This window comes from Phytophthora cinnamomi (genome assembly GCF_018691715.1).
Source record: "Phytophthora cinnamomi strain GKB4 chromosome Unknown Contig79, whole genome shotgun sequence".
NCBI classification, from domain to species: domain Eukaryota; phylum Oomycota; class Peronosporomycetes; order Peronosporales; family Peronosporaceae; genus Phytophthora; species Phytophthora cinnamomi.
Window position 1 is genome coordinate 1 of NW_027151012.1, and position 12,549 is coordinate 12,549.

General features: G+C 43.1%; 1 protein-coding gene across 1 annotated transcript; it reads left to right on the plus strand.

The window, feature by feature from the left end:
- Nucleotides 1-14: 14 nt before the first annotated feature.
- IUM83_19935 (THO complex subunit) lies at nt 15-1,849 on the plus strand (the record flags this gene model as incomplete). The annotated part of the gene is made up of 6 exons (XM_067945005.1): nt 15-86; nt 157-441; nt 518-599; nt 811-1,218; nt 1,293-1,771; nt 1,835-1,849. The coding sequence occupies 6 exons, from the start codon at nt 15-17 to the stop codon at nt 1,847-1,849; spliced, it is 1,341 nt and encodes a 446-aa protein (XP_067785504.1).
- Between the last annotated feature and the right edge of the window lie 10,700 nt (nt 1,850-12,549).

Here is a 12,549-nt window from a genome sequence, read left to right on the forward strand (position 1 = left end):
CCTGGAGGACCTGGATGGAGGGCAGACCATTAGCACCTGCGAGAAGGTGTGGAGCTGCTGAGTCCCGCAAGGACAAGCTCACGACGGTGGGTAGTCTGCTCGAGACCCGCTTCCTCCTTTGGTTCGTGGCTGACGAGTGTATCTTGGTCGTGACAGCCGGATTTCATCGCGGAGAAGGGCCGTACCACCAAGGCATCGCTGTGTCTGCTGCGGATGTGCAACGCGCTGCTGCGTCGACTGTCGAAGACCCACAACAGTGTCTTCTGCGGCAAGATCCTGGTCTTCTTGTCGTTCACGTTCGCCCTGTCCGAGCGCTCGGCAGTTAATCTGACGGGCAAGGCAAACGTGACCAACGTCACTGTGTTTGAAGATGAAGATGCGTTCGACTTGGCCGAAGCTACTGACGCCGCCAAGGCTTCGGAGATTTTACCTGGCCTTGACGTGAGTACATGCTTCGCGTAATGCGTAACGGTGTGCCCAGCCTGATACTTTACGCTGCCGTCTTTTTAATGTGCAGATTGACAATGATCCTAGTGCGGATGTCGGCCCGATCGACTACAACCTCTATCGCACGTTCTGGGATCTGCAGAGTTTCTTCCGTGAGCATCAAATGGCCAAGGAAAACTGGGAGAAGTTTGTGTGATGGTTGAAATTGTTGTACTGACGATGTGAACCCTTCAATTAACTTATTGGTTGTGCTCAATGCAGTTCACGGAATTGAATGTAGTACTCGCCGCTTTTGAGGGCAATGCGTTCTCTCCGGATGACCTCTGGAAGAGTACTAACAAAGCGTTTGTTCTTGTATTGCAGTTGTACCTGATATTTTCATGGAGTGCATGCTGACTCAATTCCTCATCCTGTTCAACGACCTGGCGAGAGCTAAACCTCCAGCAGGAAGCACAACCCCGAAAGCCAAGTTTGCTGACCTGACTGAGCGTGTAGTTGCACTGCTAAAGCAAACGCCGTCGGATGGCGAAGGGTTCAACGATATGGTTTCCTACGTTCTCGAGCGCGAGCGCAATTGGGTCAAGTGGAAGCAGGAGAAGTGTCCTGGATACGAGAAGTATCCGCCTGTGGCAGACAAGGAGGCATCGTCTGCTCCTAAACAGATGGTGAAGCGGGCTCGTCGGCAGCTTACCTCTCCTCTGCTGGAGCAGATTCTGTCAGAGAGCTCGAAGCCATCGCAAATCTTGGAAAAGATCAAGGGCAAAGAAAGAGGTAGGCCTGAGTTCTTTACTACTTATGTGTCGGCAAACCACGTAACTGACATGTTTTGCGTTATGTTTCACTAGCCTCCGAGGTTCCTTTGACAGCATACACGGAGCGCTTCAAGGAAGCATGGGACCCCGAGAATGGTATCGAAGAAGAGTACTGGCCAGACAAGGATGAAATGGTTTGCTGGAGGACTATGCGTGCGGCAATGAAGGCGAGCGTTGATCACTTGGACTTGGCGGTTAACGGTACGGGGGCGCTGGTCAAGGGTGTCCTTGGCGTTGTGGCCGACGATGCGAGTCAAGAGACGACGGACACTGCAGCGTCAACACTTCGGCAGTCCTCTTCTTCATCTCCTAAATCTGGAGATGCTGAACACATTATCAAGAAAGAACAAAAGGACGACAACGAGATCGACCATGAAGCAACCAAGAAGGACCACGCATCTGGCACCAAACGGGAAAGAAGCGACTCGCTCAAACGTGCTCAAAATGGAAGCGAACCACTCGTCAAGCGTGAGCGCATGGGTCGTAGTAGAGTCCATGATAACGACGTCGAGGTACGATGATTTATATTGTAGCAAGAAGTGTGTGGAATACTGACGTGGGTGTTGTGCTTCCAGGATGGCGAGGCATAACGGCTTTAGAATCGCGAGGTTGGCGGCACACCGATATTGGCGCTGCAGGATTCGATCTGTTTATTTTCCGAATATTCTTCGACCCTCAATTACTTTGAAAAAGTTTGCAAGACTGTGAACAGGCCCGAGGTATATGAATTTCTCGATTAGAAATCCCGAGAACGTACGGGAATAAAATTTGGCGGACCCCCAGATTTTTGATTACCGGTAGCTTCCAGACTGATGGACGGCCCTTTTCTGGTATATTTCTTACCAAATTTGGGATTTGTTCCGACCAAAACGCTACGGGAATCACTCCAGCACTCATAATATGAGTGCTGGAGTGCCCTAAATCCGAGCGACAAAATATCTGCAAACCACAATAAGACAAACTACTTAAGTAGATGATAATATCATCTACTTAATATGATATTCTACTTAAGATGATATTATCATCTACTTAAGAAGTTTGTCTTATTGTGGTTTGCAGATATTTTGTCGCTCGGATTTAGGGCTTAGATCGATCTCTGAGATAAAATAATTCGAAGACATAAAAATGCGAGACGGTAGTAAATCGACCTCCAGGCGTAGGTAAGTCGCACCACCTCTTCCTACTTAACATAACGAGCGCATCGTTGGTTCTCAGGACACCGAAGTAACGTTGCCGGCAACTGCTACTCCGGTACGGCTCTATTGGACGTGTTTAACGGCTCGTCAGCTTCGTCTGTGAGTGCACGAGCGGCTCCTGCATCACTGGGCTTTCCGCTTCTCTGTGGCGCAAGCAGCTCCCCGCCACGTAAGACCACATGTTGATACTACGCTACCATTTTACTTAGGAAAAGCGTTTCGTATGAACTGCTGTAGATCCTCTAAATAAATGTAGGGTGGGCTTTCACGTACTTTCGAACACGGGTAACCACGGCACTCGGCCAACGCGACGAGCGGTTAGTTCGATCTCCTTCATCAACCACACCATCGGTCAAAACAACTTGTACCAACGTTGCAATGTTCGCACGTTAGGCCAAAATATATCGCTAACATACGGTATACAGATTCCATACACATGCATAAGCAAAACAGCTCGTCAACAGTAGTCGAGAGAGTGTATGCTGCACTTGTGCACGATGAAGGTTTTCGGAAACTGCGGTGCTTCGACAGATCGGCAGCGCGATCTGCCGACCACTCGTCAAGTGTCCAGATGTAAGTGTCCAATTGCATATTTTATTTATATAAAGCACGGCATTATAATCTGTACACAGCCATCGCGATTTAAATAAATCGGCCCGAATTGCGTTTTTGGATCGGCAATTCGACCACAGATAGCGTAAATCGATATCGACATCGAGGCTGGTGAAAATAACTTGGTCGAGTTAATGGCCATCTGTTTTTATCGGGCGCCAGATACATGTATTATAACTCGGGCAAATCACTAGGTGAAAACGACAAACGCATTGCGAAGCATAATAACAACAGGTCTGTAAATCAGCCACAAGTTTTTTTTGCACACTTCTAGCTTTGAAGCGACTTTTTATTGTCCTTTCACCCTTTTTGCCGGGTAAGCGAGTGGGCGTCGTTGGAGTCTGGTCCGAACTGTGCTCAACGGCGATCTCTCAAAATCACGATGGCTGCTTTCGCAGTGTACAAGTTCACAACACTCCGTGCATGCCGTAGGAACAGGTCTTCATAGCTCCGAGCTACGGTTGAGGAAGAAGAACCCCATACCAATCGAACTCAACAATAACCGGGGCTCAGTCTGACTTGTCTATCTACTTATGGAAGTAGTAATTCCGGACCACAAATGACCGCCCGTTTTTTTTCAACGAATATATTACCACCTACAGGTAATATAACCGTCGAATACCAAAAGTAGTCAAAAAATGGGCAAGACCTCTCGATACCTTCTGATGCAAAGGAGCATTCTCTTATTTTTCAGACGCTACAATACTTCTAAATATTGTTTCAGCTAATGCACAAATGACTGCCAGTTTTTCAAATATAAAGAACGATCCATCCTGATAGATAAAATATAAAGATATAAGTAATCATATCATACGATCCAACGATCCAAGCAACCATAACCATGTGCAACCTCATTATGAAAAATGGACGTCAATGTTCTAAAGCGAAAACAAAAGATCGTTGCTCACGGCATACCATTGACAAGTATCCAGAAGCAGTGATGGATATCGATAAAGCTGAGGAGATGATGCAAGCCATATTTGATACGGAGCCTGAAGTTGAGATGCTATGTCCCTGTGGTAAAGAAATTAAGCGTTGGAACTATTCTCATCACTGCTTATTTCCCAAGCACCAAGCTTGGTCTAAGCTGATGCCTGAACCTAAAACTATTAGATCATGGATTGGAACTGGTAAAGATCTGGGTGGTTTCGACAAAGACCTTATTAGAACAAATGGTTTCAAAAGAAAATATTTTTATGAAAACTAAGAAAATATATTTTTTCATCGAACCTGATATAAAGTATTCAATAATATATAGATACAATGACTTATACTCCGGAATTCTACCAGGCTAATAAGGATCGCCTCAAAGAGAATATGAGGTGCTCATATCAAAAGAATAAGGAAGCTCGCGTCGCCAAGCAGAAGGAATATGATACTGCTAACAAAGACAAAATCAATGCTCGACGTCGTGAGAGGCGTTGAGCACTCAAAGAAGCGCAAACAGCAATCGAAACCAAGGAATCGAATTAATTAGTTTCATTTTTTTGTCATCAATCAGATATAAAGGTCTATCTTAAGCGAAGATCAAACTAATATAAAGACATTTTTACGCGACGAAATATAGCCACCCATATATAGCTATGTTTGGATACGAACTCAAAGGACTACGCCGACTCAATATTAAGCCCATCAAATGGGGAACCTCTTACCGTTTGAAGGTGCGTGGACGCACTGGTAGAATGGTTTTCATTGGAAAACCAAGCCTACCCAAGAATATGAAGCTCATTGCCAAGCAATACAATGTCTCGATCGATGAGCTCACGAAACAACTTTCACCCGACTACAAACTCGACACGCAATACATTTTCAAGAAGGAGAAATATGGTGAGAGACACTTCAATGAATACATCCCAACGATTGAATTCTATGATAAACTCGAAAACGTGCTTCTAAATCAGCCTAAGGCCTATAAGATCAACATCGCACTGGGTTATACGCTTTATGACCCAGTCAATGATGAAGAATTTTACTTCTATCCAAACATTGCTAACACGGCGGTGTATGACAGGCCATTCACCGTCAATAGCCGTGCTGATGCTCGAAAAATTGTTTCGGATATTAGAACCCGTGAGCTAGCCGACGGACTTAAATATCCGAAGTCAGGTGTCAAGCTCAAAGCTATCTCGGGCTTTCTGATTCAAATCGATTACCGCGATCATGCTCTTGGAGACAGCGATGCTCTCGTACCTGAATTCATTAAGAAACATAAATATATCGTTAATTTCACGAAGACTAACAACAAGTGCGTATTCCATTGCCTTGCATATCATTTCTCGGATAAGAAGGACTCAAGAAAAATTCAGACCCAGGTCAAAGCTGCCTACAAGAAATACTGTGAGTTCAAGGGTTTTGAATACTCTCTCAGTCTCTATAAGAACTTTAAGCCTATCGACCTCCTTGAGTTTGATAACCTTGAGAAGTGCTTCAATCTCAACATTAATGTGTATACATGCGATGAAGAGACAGGAGCTGTCGAGAACTTTCGCCCTACTGACGGTAAGTTCGAAGATACGATCAATATCTTATCTCACGCTAATCACGCACACTATATTACAAGCCCATACAAGGTCCAGTCTCGATATGTTTGTCCCGATTGTAAGATGACGTTTGATAACTGCATCAGATTGAGGGAGCACAGCAAGTGTAAGTGTGATAAGATCAATATCGGATTATTTGTTAAGGCTCCTAAGATCTATCAACCTAACGCTAACACCATTAAATCGATTCTGAAGTCTTATAACGTGAAGAATGTAGATCATTACATTGATCATTTCATCGTATTCGATCTTGAAGCCATTTTAGCACCTCAAGACTTCGATATGGAAGCTAAAACTCAATTCTTCAATGAACACGTTCCTGTTTCAGCAAGCGTTTGCGACAGCTTGACACGGGAGGTTAAGTGCTTTGTCAATTCTGACCCGAAGCAGCTTGTTATTGATATGATGTGCTACATCAAAGTGGTTAGGGACAAAATATTTGCTTACAACGTCAGCAAGTATGAGAAACTGATTATCACTCTAATGGATTCGCTTGGCATGACTATGATTCCAGGCGAAGAACTTACCGACACATTCTTCAGTAAGGATCTGCACCGTTGGATCAAACCCGGAATGTTTTCGAATTTGGCCGAATTCGTTGATTGTTCCTGCGACTGCTTCATCAATAAGAAAGCTAAGCATCTATTGGGTATTCTTAAGAAAGTTCCAGTTCTCGGTTTCAACAGTGGGAGCTATGATATCAATATGATCAAAACCGATTTGTTTGAAGTCTTAGGCCGTATCGATAAGGTCATCAAAATGGTGGCTACATGGCCATATCGACTGACGATTATAAGTTTCTCGATATCATCAACTGTGTTCCAGCAGGAACATCTCTTGATAAGTATCTCACAACTTATCTCGGTGGCTGTAAATGTGTTGATAGCATTCGTTGTGTCTGTGGTATGACTAAAGGTGTTTTCCCATACGAATACATCACCAGTTATGATGTTCTCAATGAGACTGAGCTTCCACCTAAATCAGCTTTCTACAGCAAATTGCGCAAGATCAATATCAAGGATAAGGACTATGCCCGCCTACAGTTCGTTTGGAGGCATTATGGAATGAAGACCATCAAGGACCTTCTCATCTGGTATAACAACCTCGACGTTGCCCCATTCGTGATGGCAATCGAAAAGCATCGTGAGCTATTCAAGCGTTTCGATTTGGATATGTTCTGTGATGGTGTCTCTCTGCCAGGGTTGAGCGAAAAGGTCATGTATCAGACTACAATGAGTGAGCTCAAATTTCCGCCTAAGAAGCCGGCTGAATCATTCGTCTTCCGTGCGAAGCGTTTCCAAGGCTATATCGCTCAAGACAAGGAAGCTAAACGTGAATTCGATATGACGAAAGATCACATCGCTAAGCTAATGAAGAAGCAGAGGTATCTCTGTGCCCTATGCTATTGCAAGCTAAATGAAGAGATTGTTTCAGTTGATCGTATCAATAATAAGCTCGGGCATATCGATGACAATGTCATGATTACTTGCATTGAATGCAACGTCGCACGCAAGGACATGGATACTAGGGCTTTCAGATACAAGAAACTACTCGATTACAATGCCAATCGATTGGTATTCTCTATCGATAAGGAAGAGTCAGACATCTATTACAAAATGAAGGCCAATATCGCCGGCGGACCATCAATCATCTTCAATCGCTATGCAAAGCGTAATGAGACGAAACTTCGTGGTCCTGGTGGTAAAAAGTGTACGAAGGTTATTGGATACGACGCTAACGCTCTATACATGTGGTGTCTAGGCAATGAGATGCCTTGCGGACGATTGACTACTATTGACGCCTACGAAACGATCATTGACGATATCAAAGACGATAAGATTTTTGGTTTTCTTGAATGCGATACAGAAACTCCAGACCACTTAAAATACTATTTTAGTGAGATGACCCCCATTTTCAAAAATATTGAGATCGAGCCGACAGCTGAAGTCATTGGTCAGCATATGTTTGACTACAATCAGACTCGAGGTAAGAACATGGCTAAAGCAGGGCGCAAGCTTATTGGGAGCTACTTTGGCAAGCAAATCCTCATCTATACACCTCTTCTCAAGTGGTATCTGGAGCATGGACTAGTTATTACTAAGACGTATAGCTTCATCAAGGCTCACAGTCATCGACCCTTCAAGTCATTCATGGAGCAGGTGTCTGCTGCACGGCGAGAAGGTGATGTTGATGATAGCAAAGCTATGATTGCTGATATGATGAAGCTTGTCGGTAATGCCGCTTTCGGTCGCTCTGGCATGGATATGAGCAAGCACAAGGAAATTAAATTCTTGAATGATGAGAAGCAAATTAAGCAGTCTATCGAGCATTTCACACACCTATCAAGAACGGAGTTTTCCAATGGGACTGTTGAGTTAGTTAAGCATAAACGACGAATCAAGCTTACCAATCCTATCCATATTTCTATTGTCATATATCAGTTAGCTAAGCTACGTATGCTACAATTTTACTACGATTGCATTGACTTTTACTTCGATAGATTTGACTTCCAGTATCAGGAGATGGATACCGATAGTGGATATATTGCCTTTAGTAATGATAATCCTTTCCCAAATCTCATCAAGCCTGAGCTTCTTGACCATTTCAACAAACATAAGTATGAATGGTTCCCAAGAGACGATACCAAGGAGAATGCTGCTTTCGATCGAAGAACGCCAGGTCTTTTCAAGGAGGAATTTCGTTGCAATGCTATGGTCAGTCTATCGTCCAAAACTACATCTGCTACCTGAGTGGACAAATCGATGATAAGACTGGTAAGGAGAAGATCAAGCTATCAGCTAAGGGTGTGCAAAAATCGAAGAATGCTAATGTTCTATGCTCTGACAACTTTGAAGCCGTTGTCAAGGGACAACAATTCACTTTCGAGGGAAATAACACTGGATTCCGCATTCGCAAAGAGACTAATTCAATCATTACCTACTCTCAGACAAAGACAGCCCTTTCTTACTACTACGACAAGCGACAAGTACTGTCGGATGGTATTTCTACCGTTCCTTTAAATATCTAAGGGGAAACATTTGCCATTTTTTTAACTCGTATAATATAAAGCTATGGATGATCTACTTGAGGGGTTATACTATGATCCAGCCACTGGTTTCATATCGGCAAAAGCCTTATTTAGGAAAGCTAAGGAAAGAGATTCATCTATCCGCTTAAAAGATGTTGAGGAGTGGTATAAGGGCAAGCTCGACATCCAAAGACATGTATCGCAGAAGGATACCTACGACCACTTTAGAACCACCTCTCACGACCCGAATTCATGGCAAATGGATCTTGCGTTTTGGCACAAGATTCCAATATTAGCAGCTATCAATATCAACTCTCGACTGGGTTTCGCGAAGATCCTCAAAAACAAAGGAGCAATCGCAGTATTAGGTGGAATCAAGCAATTTGTTAAGGAAGAGAGGGTTCATGTATTAACGTCGGATAATGGTAAGGAGTTCCTCAATCGTAAGCTTCAGGCATTCCTCAAAGGGCGAAAGATCACACACTACAATAACGATGCTGGCGATCACGCTAAAATGGGTAAGATTGAACGTTTCAATCGAACGTTGAAGATGCGATTACTTAAAAATAATCAGCCTATCACTGAGAAACTACTTAGCGACGTTGTAAGTGGATATAATAACACTTGGCATAGTTCTATCAAAATGACCCCAAATCAAGCCAAAGGCTCAACCATAGAAAAAGATCTTGATCATAATCGTGCGTTAATTGAAAAGGTAGAAGGAAATCTACCAATCAAATCTACAGTACTCTATCGTCTATCTAAAGGTGTATTTGATAAGGAAAACGCTCGATGGAGCAATACCATCTATGAGATCGTTGGTATCGATGGATATCGTGTTCAGATTCGATCCAAAAATGGACATACCCTCTATAAGAGTCCCAACGATATCAAACTATTCAATTCAAAACCTACTGACGCATCATTCGAAAACGGACAAATCTATGAAGCTGAGCGACTATTGAAGCATAAAAAAATGCCATCTGGCAAGCTCAAGTACTTAGTCAAGTGGAAGGGATATGATGAACCTACCTGGGAGAGTCAAGACAATCTGAGATTGATCAATAAGAATCGAAGAAGTAAATTGGAACAAACTTATTTCACAAGGTTATCGAAGCTAGATCAGGCAAGCATGCTGGCATTGGCTTAGGCATCTCAATAATCCTCTGATCTATTTTTTTTCTTAGACTTATGCTTACTAACCTCCTCAGCCTCTTCAACGACCTTGCTATTATCATATATGTAAGCGGACAGCGGATCGTAGTCAATATACTCAATATCCATAATTTTCTTAACTATACTATATGTATACATAAGTTCAACATGCCTTGCATCGCGATCACCCTTTCCAATAAACCATGCTCAAGCGAGCCTATCGCTTGTGGATTCTGTACTCAACACTCGAAAGATTACAAGATCCAAATGTATAAGAAGGAACTCAAGAAAATGCATCAGAGGATGCGTTTCTACGCAGAGAAACTCAATAAAATGAATACGATGCTCAGTGATATCAACCGCCTTGACTACATCGAGTATCGACTTCAGCAGTTAGACTCAACACGCCCATACCGCTACCTATGCTGCGATCCCGTTTATCAAGTCGAAGTCGAGGACATCTTTGGGCTACCAATCGATGAATGTCAAGAAGCTTATATAAGGCTACTCGAGAAGCGCAACACAATTGTTCATAAATTCACAATGCGACTTTGGGACACTCCAGACGAAGTACCTGAAACTATCGAATATAAGAAGCGATTTTATAGATAATATCGGTTGCCACATATAGAGCAGAGCTTAGAGATTTCAATTTCAGGTCTGCGACCCTTCGATTTTCAATCTAATAGCATTCGACATGTTTCCATCATTTACATCCCTTGCTCAACGCGAGCAAAAGCCTATCGATCTACTCGAGCTGACGAAGCTCCGTGTCAGACAGAAATATGCAGCTCTACAGATGTACGCGGAAGCATCATGGGCATCGGACGCAGGCAAAACCATCTCACTTGACAAGCGGGCCACTCAGGACTCGAATGATCAAGCTGGAGATGGTGATTTAAAAAGCCTTCAGTAGCAACTGAAAATCAAGATGATTCACTAAAATCCTCCCAGAAAATACCTGAGTTATCATCGGTTGGAATCAATACTGATCCACTCAAAGTGCCTATTATGGTTGATGCTGAAACTACTGCCAGACCAGAGATGGCTGACGCTGAAGCAGTTGCTAAACCATCTATAGCACATATGGGGTCTACAGCTAAATCAGATGTGATGGATAGATCGGCCGGTGTTAAACCTGATACCGCTGATGCATGGATCGAGACCTCAGAAACCGCTGTCATTCGAGATCATGATGATCAAGTTGCATCAAGAGATTGGATTAAAGCATTCTACAAAGCTAATCCTAACTGGGCGACCATTGGAATCAACCCAGTTAAGAAGGATGGTAAAGACGATAGAAAACGTGTCATTCGGGGAAATGGATCTCTTCGATCGGTAAAGAGTGGCAAAAAATTTAAAAGTTATGGCTCAATCGATTGGGTCGCTACCGAGGCTAAAATACGTGATATTCTCTACGATGGTGAAAGCAATTCGATTGATGAACTTGGTGCCATGCGCGCTGAAGATAAGAGAACGCTCGAAGAGCGTTCGATCGGCCAACAACGTCGGCCTCCACAACCGCGATCAGATAGAAAGAGAAGGGACGAAGATGATATTGAAGATCTCGATAAAGCGCTAAAAGATCCACGGCTTACATTAAAATATTTAAATAAATCGACATGGACAAAACTCGATGATGATGAGGCTAACTCCAAGCTGACATGGTTTATCATGAGAATAAAGCTATGTTAGAGGCTAACAACCTACAAAAACGCATAACTCCTATTCTTAGAGATGGTAAGGTGTATTTGGGTGGATATCTATGGATTGACAGCCATTTTAGGATCTTCGTGTTTGGTATAGATTCTAACAAGCATCACCCCGCTGTGCAAAAAATTGTAAATTGGTCTGCTACGCTCGAACGATTCTTGACCATTGTCAAGGAGAAAAGACTTAGCTTAGTATCAAATACTGAGATGGCTAACGAGAAATTTGCTAAACCTTATGAATTAGCAGATGATCTCATCGATGAACGACCCGGTGTTAAAACCGGTAAAGATGAATACATGGACAAAGAACTTGCTATCCCAGAACTTGAAGCTAAAACCATGCTCACGGATTATTACAGGAAGCTTGCTGATAATCAAGTGAATGATAATCAAGTGAAGATAATAGTAAGATTACGTCCGATTGTTAATTCGGATAAAGGTTCGAAGATCCACCCGACTTACTACCTTGGTGAGCCAACTCATAACAAACCCCTATATTTTAGAAACGCTCAGCACAAGCCTGTGAAAGGCGACGCAATGTCGCATTTGATGAGAAATATTCGATGGATGGACACATTCCAATCCTTACTAACTGAGCTAGAAGGCTGTGGGAATTATGTTGATGATACCGGAAATCGAAATATAGGAAAAAACCTCAATGATAATCTAAAGTTGCTTCGAGAAGCCATCTTCAGCAACGCTGCTGATATCAAAACACCACTTGGATATGAAGCTTATGGCGATGAGACCCTTCAAGAGCTACACGATGACGCAGAATCTGCTTTTCAAGAATACGGAGAAGCTCAAAGCCGCTTGGAGAAGAATATACACGATTCTAAGAAGTCGGAATCAAAGGCTGATAAAGACGCAGTAAGAGCGTTACGGGCAGCGGTAAAAGCTACCAAAACAGCATATTCAATCAAATTTCGTGCTTACCAATCCAAGCATCAGCAGCAGCGAGAAAATGATCAAATGGGCGATAATGATACGTTAATGTCAGCTTCAGCACTTGCTAAGGTTGAACGGGCAAATGGGCTGAAAGGTCGC